The sequence below is a fragment of the Grammomys surdaster genome, unplaced genomic scaffold (genome assembly GCF_004785775.1).
Source record: "Grammomys surdaster isolate TR1022 unplaced genomic scaffold, NIH_TR_1.0 126048, whole genome shotgun sequence".
Lineage (NCBI taxonomy): Eukaryota > Metazoa > Chordata > Mammalia > Rodentia > Muridae > Grammomys > Grammomys surdaster.
The window spans coordinates 271,734-293,337 of NW_021620860.1; the positions used below are offsets into that span (position 1 = coordinate 271,734).

The following is a 21,604-nucleotide window of genomic DNA, read 5'->3' on the forward strand; positions in this document are numbered from 1 at the left end:
CCCTGGGAGGCTGAGGAAGGAGGATCTGTGTGTTCAAGGACAGCCTGGGTCACACAGTGAGATCCTGTTTCAAATAAATAAAGAGGGAAAAGAAGAGAAAGAAGTCAGTGAACACTCAACCTCCTTGGAAAAGGGAGGTGGGAAGAAGATGGTAAGAAAATTACATACAGTTTTCAAGATTTTTACTAGCTTTTTATATTCAATCTGCAGGATTCCAAGTTTTAAAATCTCAGCATAACATTAAAGCACTAAATTAATTTTTTCACCTGGGATTTTTTTTGTCCTAAATGAATGAGGCACTACAGGAACTGAAGTATTAGTGATCACCTGAAAGTGGCATAGGTGTTTTGTCCCCCTGCAGACAACAGGAAATACTCAGCACTCTCTGTGAGACATTCTCACCAGAAAAGTGAACCCTAAACCCTCTGAAGCCTTCAAATCTGTTTGCCAGCTTACAAGAACCACATGGGTCAGATGATCGTGTGTTTAAAACCTCTCTAATTCAGTATTTAGGGAGGTTAGGCAGGATTTGTATTTCCAGCTCTTCTTTGTGGACAGAACTTTCTACCCCTTCCCAGCTGTGTCCCAGTCTCGGGCCCTCTCTCACCAGGCCATTAGGGAATGCGTACGACTTTAACCTCTCTTGCCTGTAACCAGCATCCTTTTCTGCTCATTTTGTCTCACAAAGGCTTCTCCACAGATCCCACTTCTGCTTTGGTGCCTTCTCAGTACCAGCTTCAGCAATCGTTCCCGCCACATGTTGAAACATCAGCAAGTTAAAGCTGAGTCAAGCAGTGCTTTGGCCCTTAAGCACTTCAACAGTTAAGAGGCAGGATGACTAGGCCATGGTTTGCCATGTGCAACAAATGCGCCTTTCGGTCATGTATTCATGTGTCTACATTGCCTAAAACACAGACATAGACCTTAATGCTCGCTGATCTACAGTCTGTGTATATGATCCCACTGCGTTACAAATTATGTTCTCTTCCTCAATTCCGGTATCTCTGCTTCATCCCATTTCTTATCTCTGCCTCTTCCCATTTCTCATTTCTTCTCTTAAAAATCCCAGATGCTATTTGATGGCACTTATCTGTAAAGCCCTGTCCACCTCTGTAACCTATGACTATCAGTGTCCTATAAATAAGTATCAAATTATTTCTTGCTTTTGAAGTTACAATTAAGGGGCTGGAGACATGATTCAGTGAATAAAGCCCTTGCATGGAGACCTAAGTTCAATCCCCAGCACCCATGTAAATGACAAAAGGGTTTGACAAGTCTGTCTGTTATCCTAGCATGGGGGGGGGGGCAAAGACACGAGATCTCTAAAGCAAACCATCTGGGTAGACTAGCCAAATCAGGGATCTATTGGTTAACTGAGGACTCTGCCTCAATATAAGGTGGAAAGTGATCAAGGCCTGAGGTCAGCCTCTGGTCTTCACATCCACAAACATGTAAACATACATGTGTACACACATGCGCACATATTACACACATACACACATAAAAATCAAATTTTAAAAAAGTTTCCACCTTGGTTATTTTTGCACTTCACTCTTTCATCAAACTTACTTCTGTGATCTTAAGTCAATTTTACTCCTTCATGGGGTTGGGTTTGGTTTGATTTCTTCCCCGCTCACCCATCACTGTATACCTAAACTATTCGGAAGCAACTCAGAGCCAACTCTGTAAGCAGGAGTCTGAGACACCACACTAAATGCCTCACTCCTTCCTGTTGTCTCCTTTGACCTAGACAAACAGAAGGAAATCAGTTTCATTTGGCCCTCGTTCCAAATGAGCACAATGACCAATGTTGTATCACCATCACCATGGTTACTAAGTTTTACTTCAGTACATGTTTTATTTTTTTGTAGCCCTTCCAGCCAGTGGATAATGGCATAGGAATTTTGCCCAACATTCTGTCATCTGTACAGAAATGTCATACTTGGTAAAAAAATACATTTGGTGATCATTGTGGCCATTCAGCCACTAAAAGGAGAAGGGGGCCCTGGCATGCTTCTTTGGTGGGATAGTAGCCTTTCAAAGGCACAAACTGTGCTCTGGGTTATGGCTGCTTCCTGCTGGCTACTGAGATGCTCACATGCCACCCATGCAACCCCTCAGTACCCAGCCTCTCCAATGAAACACTCGGTTCCTTCTTATGACCATGTCTCAGCTCAACAGATGAAACAAGGGTAGAAATTACAAATACATTTAGCTAGAACTATCACACAGAGGAATAACTATAGTCATGAACAGCTGGACTACACGGAAAATCTTGAACAAGATGACAAAATCCTGGACACCTGCTGGAAAAGCAGGAGGACATTCATCCGGAACTATTTAAAATTAGTCTTTAAAATGTCGTGTCATCTTTCCAAAATTATTCCAGTCATCCCTGTCTTTCACAATGATCAGGCTAGAGAGTGTCTGAAAGTGGTTGATCGGGCTTTAGCAAGGTTTGCCTCTATGCAGTGAAATCAGAGTCTTTCTAATCCTCTGTCTTGACTTTCACGTACTAACTGAATTTTTGTAGTGAGCACATATCATTTTTTATGCACCCAAAACCAAACGTATCATTTCTTTTGAAATCCAGTAGGTTCTCCATAGAAGGTGAAGGAAATTTGCTCTATGGTAGACTCCAAGAGACTGCTTCTCCCCAGTCCTCTCAGATTACACCATCAAGTCTCCCCCACCCTGTTCCAGCTACGCAACACAAAAAAACCAAACCCAAACCAAACAGCATTTTGTTCGAGGTTAATTCTTATAAATCAAAACCCACACATACTGTTGTAAAATGAGACAGGAGCCAAATATATGGGCTAGTTAAGTCACAGCTTCTCAGACACACCTGGAGTGACTGGCGATGGATCGATTCCATTCAGATTCTTGTGAAAGAATTTAAAGGTGCAGCCTGGACCTTGTACTCACTGGAGGCAGGGTTGTATTTTCCTCCTTCCAGGGGCTGGGTCCATGTCAACAGAACCCAGAGACTACCACAAACCTGAGTCAAAAGCCAGTGATGGTTTCTGTGTACGTCAAAAGATGACTTCTTGCCAGTCAGTCTGTAGTTTACTCAGTTGCTGAGTCAGAGATTTCAGTATCGATGTGACCAAGGACCTCACAGAAGCAACCTAAAAAAGAAAAAAAATCATTCTGGCTCATGGTTTCAGATAGTCTCAGTCCATCGTGGTGGGAAAAGTGTAATGAAATTCATGGAGTCGAGCACATGTGGCAGAGACGCAGTGGTAGATAAAGAAGGGGAGGAAGCAAGGCCAAAATTGGGGAGGTTACTGTGAGGAGGTAACCTCCCAACGCCTTCCCATGGTAGCCTCTATCCATCAGCTATTCCCACTACCTAAAGGTCTCCCAGCCTTCCAGAGCAGCAATGCCAGTTGGGAATATTCAAACCTTGAGCCTTGGAGGGACATTTCAGATTCAAACAGCAACACTTCCACTAGTTTAACTGGCTCCCTCCATCTCTCTTAGTCTTTTTTCTGTTGGTGTAGCAGAATAACTTAGAGGTTAATTTCTTACAATTCTAAAGCCCATGGAGTTCAAGGCTGAGGTGTCACATTTGGTGAAAGTCATATTGCCTGTGGGGAGTCTCTGGAGAGTCCTGCTACAGGACAGGTTATCAAGTGGTGAGAGGAGCCAGAGACGGGCCAGACTGCAGTTTACAACAGAGTCACCCTCAAGATAACCTACTAACCAACCAACCCATTAATACATAGATTAATCCATCCATGAAGGCATAGCCACTAAAGGCATCACTATCTAACTACCTCTTAAAGGTCTCGCCTGGTACCACCTCTGCATAATTTACAGTACGGATTAAATTCCAGTGTGAATTTAGGAAGTAACATTGAAGCAAAGCACTACCTTATTTTTCTTCTTCTTCTTCTTTTCTCATTGGGGATGTAAGTGTTCCCAAGCTCCCCTTCTAAGAACCACTGAACTTTCTTCAGTCACAACTATAGCTTTCCAGCAGTTTGGTGGAAAAATAAGGAAAATCCAGGGTCCTTCTTTGGTCAGTTTTTGATGAAGGGGCAGAAGGAGCAGGTCTGGTGTGCTTCAGTGTTTTTATTTATATTCAAAATGGGCTATAATTGGATTGGCTTTTCCTACTTGGGTAGCTTACACTGCTCACAGGGATAGGAGAACATGGCATGGGAAGGTCTGCGTTAGAGTTCTAACTTAGAAAATGTCAATCCTGAGTTTAAGAAACAACACTTAAACATCACAAAAACATGTCAGTGTTCCCATCTCTGACCAGGCAGTGGTACTTAGAAGGTAAGTAACCCTGCATCCCATAAGGCTCCAGTCTCAGAGGCACGTAACAAATGTGCTGTGTAGTGTAATCAGTAGTGAGAGGGTTGGCCCTGGCTTGGCTGGCAGAGGTCTTGCCTACTGTGTCAACAGCTCTAAGACTCCCAGCAGGACATAGAGAACATTGGGCTCATGCCTGCAACACTCAAGAGGTAGAAACAGGAGAATCACAAGTTCAAGGCCCTCCTCAGCTACACAGCAAGTTTAAGGTCATCCCCAGCAACATGAGACTCTGCCCTCCAGTATGGGAAGAGTAAGAATGACCCTCACTAAGCACAGGAAGAACCTGGACCCTGTGGTTGCTCTGGCTTCTGTGGTAGAGCAGAGATACCAAGTGGCCCATTCTGTTGGAAGACCTTCAATCTATGTGAGGTCATGCCCTCTCAGCAGGGCATCAGATTCATTCCAGAGAATTCAGAAAACAGTTACTGAAGGACCTTTGAATCCGTCTTTCCAAGGAAGAGGCAAAGTCGTGCACTAATTACACTGTGCATGCAAATAACCCTGAATCATTCACCTCGGTGAAGCCCTGGTCCTTTATCTGCAAAGTGTATGATAACTAGACTGGGGGTGGATGTCAGTAGGAAAGTGTTTGCCTATCCCTGGTTATAGATTCCATTCTCATTAGCCCCCTACACACACACACACACACGCACGCACGCACACATGCACGCACAAGTTGTTATAAGGATTGATGGGCTGAAAAGGACCATTACCATTAGGGAAGAAGAGCTGTACAGGACATCTTCATGACTGACAACAGTGCTATGTGGCAGGGAGAATCCCCCTATGGCTTCCCTAACTCAGTTCATCCTCCCTATGTCCCCTACAGGCCTCGTTTTTCCTTATCTGTGAAGTTAGTGGCATTGAAGAGTAACACCAAAATTTCTTCTGATAGCTGACATTTTTTTTGTCTCATGTTTACCCGTGGCTCATGTTTGTGTGAAGGCGGGGGAGGATGAGCACACCAAAAGGCACCAAAGGACACTGGGGGTTCTACTCTGTCACTTTCCACTTTATCCCATTGAGACAGAGTCTCTCGTTGAACCAGGAGCTGCACTGGTGACCTCCAAGCCCCAGAGATCCTCCTGTCTCTGCACCCACTATAACAACAGTAAGGTTATAACAGCAACACCACACATAGGCTCTGAGGAGTTGATCCCTAGTCCTCCAGCTGACCCAGCAAGAACCCTGGCCTTCTGAACTATCTCCACATTTTATTTCTACATCCTCTTTAAATGGAGTCACCAGTAACAAGTGCAGAGTCCCTGCCTCAAACTACATCATTATTCATTTCAACCTTTACCTTGACAGGAAGCTAAGATGCAGCAAGCACGTCAGACCACGACAGGCTTCGTGTTTCCATAGTCCCTGCTGTAGGTCGCATACAAGCCAATGGTCTGAGGACTCAACCAAAAAGAAAAAAAAAGAAAAAAAAAACAGGACCACCCAGTGCTGCTAGTCAAATAGCGAAGCTGTATTTCTTCTCTGGAGCCCAGGGACATCCCAGGCACAGGCTGGCTTGTTTGGTTTTGAGGTGTGCTGGGATGAAAGGCATCCTGGAAGCGGAAGGCCGGTCATTCATTAATTAATTACGACTGTAATTGAGGGTTTGTTCTGAAGAGTGATTCCTTTGAAATTACTTTCCATCAAACAGCAACAGACACAAAGGAATCAGATATTCAGAGCCCTCTCTGTTTCCTTCCGCAAGGGAGCAGATTTCTTCCAGGACCTGAGATTCTGGTTTGTTCTGGTTCTAACCTTGTAAGTCTTTCTTACCCAGGTATAAGAGGTTTTATCTGGAGAGCTCTGTGTGTGTGTGTGTGTGTGTGTGTGTGTGTGTGTGTGTGTGATTAATGTTTGATTTTTTTTTTTTAAAGAAAATCTATACCACACCAAACAGTGTTATTGTGGACTTTAACCTGACCTTTTTTGGGCGGATGTACATTGGAAAATTTCCACTGCGAGATTAGAAAGACATCTGAGACGACAGGCTACCCACCTGATGCCCTCGGCCACGCCTCCAGGTTACCACTGAGAGGGAGGCGGTAACTGGCATATTCATGTGGTTCTAAACAACAACAGCAGAGTGTGTTGGCCCAGGGGCACTTCAGGATTGACCAAGAGGAAACACACATTGCACAATGATAGGATCTCGTCGGTACAGTTGTCAGAGAAGGAAACTCCCACAGCAAAGGGCATAAAACCATCCCAAGCAGTCTGAGGCAGCTCAGTCCTGTTAGTGTCAGAGAGCTGAGATAGCCCTGCTCCATACACAGATGGGACCATGAACTCCAGCCAGAGCTTTAACCAGAGCTACTCGGCCTCTGTCCACAGCCTCGGAAGCACCTGGGGGAGGCATGAGAGCTGCCACAGGACCCCAAGTGTCCATGGAGGCGCAGGGGGTGTTCACATCTCCCTTTCCTTCACCACACCAGGTTGCCTGCCTCATGGAGGGTCATGGGGATCTGGAAGAAACGGTCCCCTGCTAGGTGGAAATGGCAAGGCCACCATGCAGAACCTCAACGATCGCCTGGCCACCTACCTGGAGAAGGTGAGGGCTCTGGAGGAGGCCAACTCGAAGCTAGAAAGTCGCATCCTTCAGTGGCATCAGGAGAAAGAACCCAGCAACAGAAAGGATTATTCCCAATATGAGGAAAACATCAGCCACCTGCAGGAGCAGGTAAGACACTGAGAGACCCTGTAGCTCACCATGGTACTGCCATACCCAGGGAGGATAGGGGAGGGGGAGCTGGACAGTGCACATGCCAATTCCCAGAGCAAATAGCAAAAGAACTTGGCTCAAGTACTGCTCACCTAAATCTTACTGCCATACCTAAGTATGGGAAATCTGTTTGTAAAAGTAATTTCCTTTCTACAAATGATGTAGAAACCAGACAGCAAACATTTCAGAGTTATTACAGACTATCTTTTAAATAGAAAAACTGCCTGGTTTTCTACACACTTTAAAACATGGGGAAAAACTTAGGAGTGTCAGGCAGTCGGTCACTGGGCAGGTATCACGTAAGATCCAACGTCATCGAAATGATAAGGGCTACTCTGTGAGGTGCACCCTCGGTACACAAGGCCTAGGAGAGAATTTGCTTTCAAATCAGATCAGTTCTGCTCCACCTCAGAGTCCTGGCGACAGTGTGACTCTCTATTAACAAAAGGCTGAGTTCTGCCACTGTGTAGATCACGTGGGAAAAGCTGTCACACTCCACCAGGCAGATATATCTCGATGACATCCCCGGCTATTTTTCTAGAAGCTGCTAAGAGATAAAGTTGCTCACACTTCTGAGTAAGGCATATTGCTAGAGGGGAAGGATGATAAAATTGGACATTTAAAAATTGGAGAGATGGGCTAGTCTACGGAGATACACTTGCAAAAACAATAACATGCTTCTCAACCAAACACCTAAAATGCTCAGCTCCTACCTTCTGGGGTGCCTGGATACAAGTGGGGGGGGGGGCGAAATCATCTCACAGTTGTGTTCTTAAAGCTAAAACCTTCCCTTTGTATGAAGGACTTCCAGAAAAATCCCCGTGGAAGCGTGATTTAACTCCCCCCACCTCCGGAAAGGAAAGGCCATCTCAGGCTTCCAATATTAATGCCATATTATTTCACAATGCTCAGCCATCTTTGCTTGAATGTAGGAAGGACCAATCAAGATAATATAAAATCTGTCCTTGTAATGACCCCTAATTATTGAATAATCGGCCTAATAACCAAGTGCATAATTGCCTTAACTACAGAGTGCAAGGTCGTCTCTGTGAAGAAAACAAGGTGACTCAACATCCTCACGCTGTTTTTCGTTTCATGAAGTTGCTTTGGTTTTAGAATGGAGGGGAAAGATGATGTCTGCAGATGGAGAGCCGGGAGCAAGACTCCCAAAAGAAATACCAGATTCTACCTGCTCCAACAACAGACAGTCCGACCAGAGAGAGAAGTAGGGAGAGGAAGGAAAGGGGAGGAAACAACTATTGAGCACTTCCTGTATGCCCATCGGTGTGGAGGGTGTTAAATCTGTGCAAAGGGCTTTCAGCCACAATGGGACTTATCTGCATTATCTGATGTAATTTTCACAACTCGGTTAGGAAACTGAAGTTCAAAGGGTGGAGGTGGGACTTGAGCTCAGGTCCGTTTCAAAGAATCCAACCTCCACCCCAGCGTGGTACCTACCATCCACAGCCTCGTCCAAAGATGAGATGCAGCAGGTTGACAGGACAGCCCATAACACACACAGCCCACAACGTTCAACTCTCACAGACCTGGGAAGCAAATATTTTTATCCCCAGCTTCCAGACCAGGGGACTGAAACTGGATACTTCTTATACCTGTTTTTCTAAATTCTTTAGAATGGAATTGGTGGGGTGTGTGGGAGGGGTAAGGAGTAGATTCAGCTGTGAGTAAGGACAGGCAGCCCTCTATCTATGGGGCCAGAACTCTGGATTCTCAGGTCAACTAGGTCAAGGTCCATGTTTTTCTAGACTTGTACTTTAGATGTTTCATCTTCTCTGGTTTGGAAGAGTGTCACTCTTGGAGGTTGCGGTGTCTGTCATTCCTGACTTCTGCCTAAGGGACTCCTCAGTCACCTGGGGCTAGCCTCTCCCTGGTCCTGATAAAGTACTCTGAGTAAATAGAGATTTCACCCTCAGTTTGCAATGTTAAAGGCTACTCGAAAGACTGTGAGAAATGGAGTTCAGAAATGCATGCAAACCTTTTGGAACACAGAAATCGGACAGAGCAATAGGAATATCATTTCTAAAACTCCCTGATGATTCTTGGTATTTGGCATTCAGGAGCATGGTCAAATTGTCTATTCGCCTCTCCTGAGTAAGAGATTGCACACCTTGGGGCAATGATACTCTGCTAATACATCAACTTCATTTTCAAAGAATGAACTCTAGACCTTGGGGAGAATCTAGATGATTATTACAACATATGGTTTGAAATATATGCCTCATATCTTATTTCTCAATCCACCTGCATCCTTTTATGACTACAGAGGACGTCTCGGAAATGGTGGCCGCACTACAATAATACCATATTAAGTAAAGCCAAGGAGTGAGAAGAAGTTTTAAATGTGAGATGTGGCTTCAGGAGAGATGGCTCCATGGTCACCACTCTTGGAGACCTGAGTTCAGTTCCCAGACCCTAAAAGTTGGCTCACAACCACCACCTGTAACTCCAGTTCCTAGTGGTCCAATGACCCCTCTGTCCTTTGCAGTCTTCCGTGTACAAGTTACACACACACAACACTCAGGTACATAAACATAAATATGTAAATGCATATATACACGTACATATGTAGATAGGAGAGAAAGAGAGAGGGATGGTCTCATGTAACCAAGACCAGTGTTGAGCTCACGATGTACCCAAGGATGACCTTGAACTTCTGATCCTCCTACCTTTGCCTCTTCTGCCCTGAGTTTGATAGAATGTGCCATCATGTTCCAGTTATGCAGTGCTGGGTATTGAACTCATGCTAGGCAAGCATTCTGCAAACTGACCTTCATCCCCCAGTCTTACGCATCCCAGATGCCAAGTACACTCCAAGGTCTCACTCTTGTGGATGGTAAGAGTGATGGCGGAGAGAGAGGGTGGGCTTACATACCTGGTGTGGGCTTCTCAATGGGTAAGTGATCACTTCAACTTAAAAAAGCCAAAGAAGGTCACAGGGTATTTTGACTTCTCTGTTTCTGGTGTTTGCACTGAAAGACTGCTCATGAGGGGGCTGTCAGTCAGCCTAGTAGCATGGATGAATACAGTCACTCAGTGAGTCCCGAGCTTTGGAGGCAGAGCTACTTTTATTTTGCTTGGTCAAATAATACCAAGAATAAGAAGCCTAGAAGTGAGAAGGCTGGTTTTAAAAAACATGCCATAAAGCAGTGCTGTGGACAAGAAGCAAGGAAATACCTGCAGTTTCCACTTCCAGGGCAAAGGTCAATGAACCTTTCCCAGTGCCTGTAGCAGGCCAAGTATGCCTGCAGCATTACCTCATTTACTGTCTTCTGACTCTTATAATTGGTCAGTGTCGGTGACCATTATTATTGTCGTGGATGAAGAAAGAGCCTCCGATGTCCTCACCCAGCTGGTGGGTGACCCCAGCCCTGCTCTTTGAGGTCCAGACCCAGCATACCCCCTACTTGTGAAAGCTGCTATTGTTCATTCACAGGACCAAATTCCAAGTTATTGGTGAAGCTTTAAATAGGACTCGGGTTTTTAAAAGGCGCCTTTGTATTAAGGAAGAGCTTTACCCTAAGAAAAAAATCCTTTCTAAATAAAGGAATTACCTGTACAAATATAGTGGGAACACCACAGGTTCTACCTCTCCAGCTGCATTGCAAAAGCTTAAAAGCAGGGAACTCTGAGGTCACCTGTTTCTAATACAAAACCCTTATTGAACAAATGTTGGGACCGAGGCACAAGGGCGGAGTGACTGCCCAACCATGTGGCCTGATCGGGAAGGAAGCCAGGCCAGAGAAACATAACATCTTCACTCTGTAGCAATACTCCGAACGTAACTAGTACTCTACCTTTAGACAATGAGAAACTGACTTCATTTTCCCAAAGATCGTTGGACACATCAAATGTGAGTCCTTTTCTCAAATGCCAATGTCCTGTAAACCCAATTGCTCGAACACCTCCAACAAGTCTTTTTAATGTAAATAAAGCCTATGTAAATATCTAGTGAGCCTCTAGCTAAAGGTTTTAATACTGTGGAAACTTCTTAAGCAGCATCATTTGATGGTAAAGAATTCACTGAGTTTGTGTTTTCATAGCTGTGATCAGGGAATCTCGTCACAAATACATTACAAATGCATCTTCCTGAAGGATATATATGTGGTTCTAGTCTCTATGGGAAAAATAATGACAATAGTAGTAGTAACAACAATAATAATAATAATTTCTTTATATGAAGACTATATGAAGTATACTTCAAATTAGCTCTCACACTGGAAATATGAATGTGTCACTAGCAAGAATTACACATGCCTAAGATAATAACCACACTTTAGAAAATCTTACCTTGTAGTTACAGTAAGAAAAGACTCAGACTCTGGGGAGATGGCTCAGTGAGCAAGAGCAATTGTTGTACAAGGGTGAGAACCTCAGTTAGAATCCTCCATATTCATGTCAAAAGCCAGGAATAAGCATGCAGCCCTGTAACCCAGCACTAGTGAGAAGTGGGAGATGGGGGCTGGGGGGTGCTGGGAGCCAGCTGGGAGCTGCTGGCCACCATCCTAACTCCGGCTTCAGTAAGAGATCCTGTCTCAAAGGAATAAGGAGGCAAGTGATAGAGTGGGACACTTGAGGTCCTCCTCCGTCCTTCTGAAGGGCATGCATGGGCATATGCACAAACATGCATACACACATGCACTCACACATGCACACACATACACCACTATCTTTGAAAAAGAAAAGTCTCGCCTTTCCAACTTGGGCCCGGCAGAATGGCTCCCGCAAAGAAGGGTGGCGAGAAGAAGAAGGGCCATTCTGCCATCAACGAGGTGGTGACCCGAGAATACACCATCAACATTCACAAGCGCATCCATGGAGTGGGCTTCAAGAAGCGTGCTCTTCGGGCACTCAAAGAAATTCGAAAGTTTGCCATGAAGAAAATGGGGACTCCAGATGTGCGCATTGACACCAGGCTCAATAAAGCCATCTGGGCCAAGGGAATAAGGAATGTTCCATATCGCATCAGAGTACGTTTGTCCAGAAAACGTAATGAAGATGAGGATTCACCAAACAAGCTCTACACGTTGGTAACTTACGTGCCTGTTACCACATTCAAAAATCTACAGACGATCAATGTGGATGAGAGCTAACCTGCTGAATGTCAAATAAAGTTGCAGTACTGCCTCAAAAAAAAAAGAAAAGAAAAGAAAAAAGAAAAAGAAAAGTCTCATTACCAGATAGTTAGAAGGCCTTTCCTTACTTCACTCTTCTAGTCGATCTCAGCCTGTCAAAGCTTTACATAATTCTGGACTTTTCTCAGCCTTGGTAAGAGAAGGTTCTTATTGCGGTGGGTACTAGTTAGGGGAGTTAGCTGAGACTCGTAACTGTTCCAACTGCTGACAGTAAGCGACTGTGCGTGCCCAGCTATACATGGCTCATGTATAATCAGCCTGCCCTGCTCTCCAAGGCATTGAGGAAGAGTAGGCAGAAGGAATGTAAGAGCCAGAGGATGGGGAGAGGAGTCCTGTGAGGTGCTGCTGTGAGGTGCTGCTGTCTTCAGGCCGTGAGACTTGGCGACTGCACACACAAATGCTCACACTCGTACGTGCAGCCAGCAGCTAAGATGCCTTCACAGGACCTGCATAAAATCAAGCCAGAGAAAAAGGACAGTACGGACGGGGCAGGGGTTTGTGAGCCCCTACCCCTAGCTGAGGACCTGTTGGCAACTGGTGACCACTGGAAGAGGGAGAGTTATTTTTCTTTTGGAGAAGGGATTATAACTGGTAGTTGGCTGCTCCCCAGTGCATGGCTCACACCCATGTACAGACAACACTAATTAGAGGTAGTGGCTTAAATAATAAGTAATATCAATAATAATGAAGGAAAGAGGGAAAGAAAGTTATATTTTTTTTAAAAAGACAGTGAAACCTACTGCAGACATGATCTTACCGTGTTTTTCACCTAGCACATGTGATTTGAGTCGCATCATTCTGCTGCATAAAGAGGCAGTTGTCTGAGGGCTGGAGAGATGGTTCAGCACTTAAGAGGGCTTACTGCTTTCTCAGAGAACCTGGGTTTCGTTCCCAGCACCCAAATCAGTATCCTCTGATTTCCAGTGGCTCCTCTATGTATATGGTGCACTAAAATCATGCTATACACATACACACACACACACACACACACACACACGCATGCACACTTTTTTTCTTTTAAGGAAAACAGTTTGTCTGTGCTGAAAGTCACTGGTGGAAGAAACCTAGAGGCAGACATGCCTCTGCCATGGCTAGGTCTGTCCAACTGGAATAATTCTCTGAACGTATTTTACAGATAGTGGACGGAAAGATGGCCAATGCCCACATTGTTGTACTCATTGACAATGCCAGGATGGCGGTGGATGACTTCAACCTCAAGTAAGTTCCTTCCTCACAGAGTTCCCCAGCAGGAAAGCTCGGCCTGCCATAACCTGCTGCCAAAATCTTGCTGGATGATAATTAAAGGGTGGCACAAAATTCACGTGCAATTTAAATAACCTAGGTACATGCGCACATGATAGCCCACATGTGAAGCTTTTAATACGAACCAAGAATTGGGTGCTATTAAGAACTTTCCATTTTAGGTATGGTAATTTTTTATACTTATTTAGAAAAATACATATGTATTTTCCTTAATTAAAAGGTACCTTGTGATATTTAGAGTTAAAACGTCATACTGTCTAGGATTTGCTTTGAGCATTTTCAGCAATGAGCAATGTGAATTGGTATATACATGTAAACTCAGCTTCTGGACAGCAGAAGCAGTGGGGTCATGCATTGTAAAAGTAGCCTGGGGAATTTATTTAGTTCAAGAGCAGCCTGGAACGCATAGCAAGATCTTATCTAAAAACATAAATAACCAACAACCACAAAGGAAAAAAAAACATTTTTTCATCAATGTATGTAGATGAAACACATATGCAAAGTATTTATGGGTAATAAAGCTAGGTGATAGATATCAGGCTGCATGTATTCTATTCTGTACTCTGTTTAAAAGCTGGCACTGAGTCACCACCACAGACAAGCATAGCGTGAAACAATGCGCTGTGTCTGTGTATATCTATATACACATACGCATCTGTATACGTCCTGGTTCAATGTATTGATGTGCTAAAGACGTCCTGTCTGTACCAGTCAGTCACTCAGAAATAGGAGCATCCTCTGAGCATCCTCTCTAAACCCCAGCGGACCCTGGCAAAGCCTGCGGCCTTCCAACAACAGGCTGCTCTTCCCCTCTCTCACCAAAGGTTTGAAAATGAACACTCATTAAAGAAAGACTTGGAAATTGAAGTTGAGGGCCTCCGAAAGACCTTGGATGATCTGACCATCGTCACGACAGACCTGGAGCAGGAGGTGGAGGGAATGAGGAAAGAACTCATCCTCATGAAGAAGCGCCATGAGCAGGTGAGGCTGCCCTGGGCTCCCGGGAACGCTCTCTACTCCTAACTTCTCAGTCCAGTGTGACCCCATAGTAACTGAAGGGACCACCACCTGAGTGCCAGGTTCCTCATAAAGAACCACAGAAACATCTACTTTTTCCAATTTGAAGTTATCTTCTTAGATGTTAAACAAAACCACCAAGTACGATCATAATTGGCAATGATTGGCAAAATAGTGGTAATTACTAATGTGTTATCACATGCTGGTTACCTAGACTTGTTAGTATAATACTGTAAGAATCAGGACACTCTAAGGAAGTGTAGATATTCCAGCACTTGGGAGGCAGAGACCAGGTCCACAGGGCAAGCTGGCTAGCCAAGAGCAATCAAGTCAGTGAGCTCCAGGTTCAGCAAGGGATCCTACCTCAATAAAATAAAAAAGTAGAGAGCAATAAGGAAAACACCATCAACTTTGAGCCACCATACCCATGAACATACATGTGCATGCAAACATACAAACATACATGTGCATGCACACTACACACATAGAAATGCAGAAAGATCATAACAGTGGGATTGGGAATAAGTTTCAGTCAATAAAGTGTTTGCTGCAGAAGCTAAGGACATTAATTCAAACCCCCAGCACACTCATAAAACCCCCTGATGTGGTGGCATGCAGCCCAGCACTAAAGGAAGCAGAGATGGAGGATGGGGATGCCTGGGACTCACTAGGCAGCTGACATTGCCAGACTGGAGAGATCTAGATTCAGCGAGAGAGTCAAAAATAAGGTGGAGACTGACTGAGAGAGATACCCAATTCAACCTCTGGTCTCCACGTGCATGTATACAGAGGTACATGCATTTACACACATATATGAAGACATACAGAGAGGGGGCAGGGAGGGAGGGAGGGATAGAGGGAGAGAGGCATAAAGGGAGAGAGGGAGGGATAGATAGGAGAAGAAACATGTAAGATCCATCACCGGCCCCATGTGCAGAAACAAGGACAATGGAATAAAGAGGATGCTAAATCCCAAAACTCAAGAATCCTAACCCACAGATGTATTTACCTGACTTGCAGAAGAGTTTCTTTTCATTCTATGTCCCCTAGACTGGCAGAAGGACAGAAAAACACTTCAGACAAACCTGGTTGCTTCTGAACATCAAAGAGCCCATTTTATAAATAGCTGTCTAGACAGTGGTTCTTAGTTACACTTTTGCTGTTTCATTGAAACCCTAGAGAAGCATAAAGCTTCTTTAATCCTTGGCTTTTGGCTGCTGAACTAACTGCTTCCCCAAAGCCTTGGCCTAGGACTGGAAATGTTCACCACTTAACTACGTAGACACATTGCCAATGAATACTTGCTAGAAAGGAGTCTACCGGCTCTGGACTTGCAACTGTTTCTGAAATATTCTCAACCAAGGAATTAGGTCAAAGAAACCTTCTGACTATGTGCTTTTATGGTTTGAATATGGAATGCCCTCCACCAGATGGGCTTTTGAATGCTCAGTCCCCCACACATGGAACTGTTTTAGAAGTCCTAGAGACCTGGGGCTCACTGGGCAGCTGTCGTTGCCAGACTGGAGACTTCTATATTCAGTGAAAGACTCTCCTCCTCTCTCTCTCCTTCTTCTCCCTCCCCTCCCCTCACTCACCCCTTCCCTCTTCCTCTTCTCCCTCTTTTCCCTACCCCCTTTCACCCTCCCTCTCTCTTCCCCCTCTCCCCTGTCTCTTTCTCCCTCTTTCTCCTCAGTCCGTCCCCCTATCTTGCTTCTTTCTGTCCTTCAAGAAGTGTAAAGCCCCTCTCCACAAGTTCCTATTACATGTTCCCTGACTATGTTGTGTCTCATTGTTATGACTGTTGACAGAAACATCTTTAGGGAAGGGAAATTCATTTGAGCTGAGAGTTTCAGGAGCTCCATTCATGGCTACTTGACCATGCACTTGGGCAATGTGTCAGAGCATCAGAAGTATAGGGAAAAATAGCTTCTTCATTTCATAGCTACAAGAGATAGACAGACAGGAAGGAGCCAGGGATAAGATCTCTCCAAGGACCCAAACACAGGAGCTCACCAGCAAAGTCCCAAATCTCGTAAAGTTTTCTGAACCAACCAAGAAAATGCTAGTAGCTGAGGACCAAGCCCACAGCGCATGGCCCTTTGGGAGAGACATTTTATAACCAAACTGTGGTACACGTGTTATGTTGGTCTGTATTTTATAAAGTTTTGGAGAAAATGTACATGACGTCTAGTTGATTTGTAATAACTACGGAATTGCCACACCAGTGAGAGTGGCAACCACATAGATAGAACCATTTACCAGTGCCAATTGACACAACAATCCAGCCTTCTGATTGTCACGGGACAATTGATTTTCTTTCTCTGTCACTAAACAGGAAATGGAGGAGAGTCACTTACCAAGCGACTTCAAGGTCAGCGTGAAGGTGGACACGACTCCAGGGGAAGATCTGATTAAGGTCTTGGAAGATATGAGGCAGGAATATGAGTTGATAATAAAGAAGAAACATCAAGAGTTGGACACCTGGTTTAGAGAACAGGTAAAGGGAAGGTGACCAGATGTCCTGATTCCTCTCTGCCACTTGTCACGACACTGATGCCCTGCTTATGCTTGCTCCACAGTCAGCCACCGTGGCCCAGGAGGTGGCCAATCCAGTGCCTGTACAGGGCAACCAAAGTGATATCCATGAGCTGAGGCGAACATTCCAGGCCCTAGAGATTGACCTGCAGGCCCAGCACCACAGGGTGAGTTGAGCTAGGAGAATCCTGGACCTTGTACAGTCTCCTCCACAGGGCCTTCCTTGACCTTGTCACCTGACCACAGCTCCCTGGTCCCCTTTGGACTTCTCTCATTGTCCACTCTCCATTCAAAATGTTCATGTTGAGAACAAGAAGAAATGTATACAAAGACATAACTAGACTTTGGCTGAGTGACCCTTTATACCCAATGCTACTGATCGTCCAATTGTGTTTTCCTGGTAGGTGTTAACCTTCTCATTCTAACGAAAAGGAAACCAAAGCTCCAGGCAGCTAACAAATCTAGCTAAGGTCACACAACTTGTGAGTTGCTGGTGGTGAGGCCCTGTGATTTCAGAGGTGGGGATGCTAGAGAGCCCCCACCCCCATATATATTGTCTATCAGTCCTCATCCCACTTATAACCAAACTCCAACAAAAAGGAATTCAAGCATGATAAGCAGCACGTTTAGCTGTGCTGACTCCAATGTACTTCTCTGTTCACTATGCATGCCACATGTCACCCACCACATGTCACCCACCACCCTGCCTATGTTCTTGAGTGTAAGCCATTTCTATTCTCACTGCGGTTTGATAAGATGCTTTGTGTACGTGCTGTTTCCAAAACTCATGCCGTGCAACCTATCCTTTGATCCCCTTCGTATCTACTGAGCCTCCTGATCATCACCAACGTACCTCCTGAGAGATGCTTTACCCTGCATTTTGAATAGGCATAATTAGTTCTTTTTTCTTTTTTTTTTTTGCAAAAACCATATGGTAAATAGCCTTGTTTTGCGAATTAATGATAGTGAGGTCAGATATTAAAATGTGCACTGTCAGCCAGGCATGGGGATACATGTCTAGAACCCCAGCACTTGGGGGGTTGCAGAAGAAAGATCACTAATTCAACACTATCCCAGGCTGGGTAGTGAGGATCCTGTCTCCCATGCGTTGTCAAGGTGGCAGTCATGATCATGGTACGATGCTCTGCAGGGTCCAGTGTATTTCAAACGTTCTGTTTCACAATAGTCCTGGGGTCAATCTGGCTCTGATACCTGTGTTCCCCCTCTGGCACTAGGCACAGAACCGAGAATTCAGTAATGAACATTGAGAATGTAAACCATAATTCTGTAAATCATCTAACTATATGTATGTCGGGTAGGAAAGACTGCAGGGGAGAAAGGGAGACATGGCAGAATAAAGAGCTGCCACCTTAAACACTGTGAGCACCAGACAGCTGAGGAAAGGTCTGAGGGAGGTGAGGAGGTGCTTTATGTGGCTACAGGTTGAAGAGGAGCAGGGATCTGCAAGTGGAGGGAATGGCAAATGTAAAAGCCAGGAGGCACAAGTGTGTTCTTGCAGCATCTGGGAACAAAGATAAAGAAAGAAGAGAAGGGAAGAGAAAAGAAGGGCAAAGAGGGAAGAGGAAGGGAAGGGGGACAATGGGGCAGGTCACAATGGATCCAGACAGTGTGGGATTCTGTAGGCTACCTTGGAGGGATTTGGAGCAACCAGTGTAGCCAGATCCTTGAGGAAGTCTACTGTCTGTGCCAGGAAGCAGAGAAGCTGGATGGTAGCTGAGAGTGAGATTTAAGGCAGAAAATCAAGGTAGGATCATCTAGAAGAAAGGATGAAGGCAGGGGGTGGTGGAGGTGACGGCAACGGACAGCTCATATCATCGGAGGTCTCAGGTACCTGAACATAGATCAAGTCCGTGACTGGAAACAAGGGTGACTGATTGTTGGTATGCTCTCCAGATGGCTTCCATTCCTCAGTGAGACTAAGGGCTGAGAGGGAAAATGTGAAGATGAGGCATAAGGATAAAGGGGAAGGAAGGAAACAGGCCTCTGGGAGAATGAGAGGATGCCTGCACCAGAGGAATATGGTTTGATAGCCAGACAGCGTTAATGAGAGCCCACTGAAAACTAAGCAGCCATTCAAGGGTGGGTAGCTAATACGATTATGATTTTTCTCCTTGAAGTTAAAGTTCTACAGAAAAGCAGGTGATGAGTCTGTACAAAGTAAGGGCTTGATCTCAACCCTACCTGAGATACTTTATTTTAAAGCTTCAGAATTTTCCTCAAAAATGGCAGCCTGTCACTATTGGATATCAGAGACTATCACTCACAAACTAGACTAGATTTACCAAATGACTGGACACTTGGTTATCATTTGAATTTAAGATCAACATCTAAGTTATTTTCACGAATACAGGAATGTCTGATAATGGCTGTGGACATATATATCCTTAAAAAGTTACTCGCTGCTCGTCTTGAATTCAAGTGTGATCACATAAAACCACACATCCGATATTGCACATAACATCACTCCATCAGACCATTCTCTTGAGGATGCACCCTTTCCATCCTGGAATTTTCCCTCTAACCAGAGATTAAATGGAAACATCAGGAATGGTTCAAAGCCAGGCAGCTCCTGTCTGATCCCCAGTGTGTAGAGTAAACCACTACGGCTAGGTGACACGGTGGCATTGTCAAGAGCTCCCTGACACAATGGCTTCCTGCCAAACATGGCCCAGCACTGACCCCCAAGACCCAATCTTGTAAGTCAGCCTGTCTCTCCCCAGCGTCACCCACAATGCCTTGCAGAGAAGTCAGAGTAAGTTAACACTGAGCAAGTTCGTGCTGCCGAAGCCCTCAGTAGACTAGTGAATGGGCTACTGTTCCCTCTTTCAGAAATCTGCTTTGGAAAACATGCTGACAGAGACCCAGGCTCGGTATTCGTGCCATCTCCAGGACATGCAGCAGATCATCTCCCACTATGAGGAGGAACTGATGCAGCTCCGCCAAGACCTGGAACGTCAGAACAACGAACACAAGGTGCTGCTGGGCATCAAAACCCACCTGGAGAACGAAATCGCCACCTACCGCCGGCTCCTGGAGGGAGACACTGAAGGGTGAGACAGGAGCAGCTGGATCATGCTGGACATGACACTTCCATGCATGGATGTGACCCAGGGTCTCAGCTACAGTGGCTCTAGAGAGAAAAGAAACAGTAATTTTCTCTAGAAGATTCCTGTATCCAGCCTTTGATTAAGTCTGAGCTGAAAGGCTGGTTCTCCCTGGATGTGAAGGTTTGTTCTCAGAACAGTTAAATGGTTCAAAGCAGAGATGGAGGAAGGACGAACAGGTATGACTGTTGTGCTTCTCCAGTAGAATGCACTCACTTTGAGTTCAAAAAATAAAAACAAAACGCAGTGGAAAGGTTTTAGACTAACAGCAGAGAAAGATTCACTAAAAGAGTCAAGATTTTCAAACTGATATTTCTGACTATCCCTGAAATCATAGCTAGCCATTACAAGGTCCATGTGTGTCCTCTGGTTCCCCATCCCCCCCCAAAAAAGGATCAGAAAATTTTTTGAAACTACGTGAATAAAAATTTGATTAGAACAAACTACGCCCAGTCTGAGGAGCTCAGAAACCCCAGACTTGAGACACAAACTCTGGAAAGGATATTAGTGACTGCAGAGAGCTGGAGGGAGGAACAGGAAGACTTGGGAGAATTCTCCTGACGTCAGAGATTCTGAGAGGTGGCCCTCTCTCTTTCATGATCCAGATGCCCCCACAACTTCAGGATCTTGAATCTGTCAGGTTCAATTATCCTCCCAAAAGAGCTGAAAAGTAGCACGCAAGCAAAGGAAGAACCAAAGGAAAGGCTGGTTGTTGCTAACATGGCTTTTTTTTTTTTTTTTTGTCTTCATAGGACGATGGATGGATCTGAATCGAGACTAAAAGGTAAAGGAGAATCTGTCTCATTGTCCGTCTCACTACTGTTTTAGCTAATCGGCCTGTCCACTCACTCCATATTAGTCATAATTCATACTTGGCTCCCAAACGTCCTCAGCTCAATGTTTATTTTACTCCCAGATGGCCAGAAATTTTCAATTAATTTAACAAACTAGGCACCACAGAGCAAAGTGGGCCCTGGTTATTTTAGCAAAAAAATGCTAAGTATTTATTTTAAAAGCTCAGGAATAAATGAATTAGGGGTTTGGAGTGGGATTTTTTCTTACGTATTTTCATGTTCATGATGAGGCATTTTGAGGATGGAACCCAACACTAAACATGAAATTTAGTTATGTACATACATGTGGCCTATAGACAGACCACATTGATTATATATATATACATACATACATGCATATACATATATATGTATGTATATATATTCAAATATTATATATAATGTTCTATATATAATATTTATATGTATTATATATAATACTTTTTGAATGAAGTCTTGCCATGTATAATGTCCCCCCTGCCATAGCATCATGACACTGTTCCAAAAGCTTGAGAAGTTGGAGCATTTGGGACATTGGAATTTTAAATAAGGGAAAGTCAGCTTGTATATGCAAACTCTTTGAAGGAAGGACATAGATTGAAGTGGTGATTGTTAGAATTCCCTCCC

General features: G+C 44.5%; 1 protein-coding gene and 1 pseudogene across 1 annotated transcript in view; both read left to right on the top strand.

Moving 5' to 3' along the window:
• The first annotated feature begins 6,560 nt into the window (after positions 1 to 6,560).
• The window catches only part of Krt23 (keratin 23), a 16,925-nt gene continuing 1,881 nt past the window's right edge, over positions 6,561 to 21,604 (top strand). Inside the window, exons 1-7 of the mRNA XM_028755041.1 lie at positions 6,561 to 7,009; positions 13,340 to 13,422; positions 14,292 to 14,448; positions 16,820 to 16,981; positions 17,064 to 17,186; positions 19,870 to 20,090; positions 20,897 to 20,928. Coding sequence (XP_028610874.1) covers positions 6,614 to 7,009; positions 13,340 to 13,422; positions 14,292 to 14,448; positions 16,820 to 16,981; positions 17,064 to 17,186; positions 19,870 to 20,090; positions 20,897 to 20,928 — 1,174 coding nt within the window. The 5' untranslated portion in view covers positions 6,561 to 6,613. The remainder of the gene's footprint in view (positions 7,010 to 13,339; positions 13,423 to 14,291; positions 14,449 to 16,819; positions 16,982 to 17,063; positions 17,187 to 19,869; positions 20,091 to 20,896; positions 20,929 to 21,604) is intronic.
• LOC114610469 lies at positions 11,576 to 12,162 on the top strand (annotated as a pseudogene).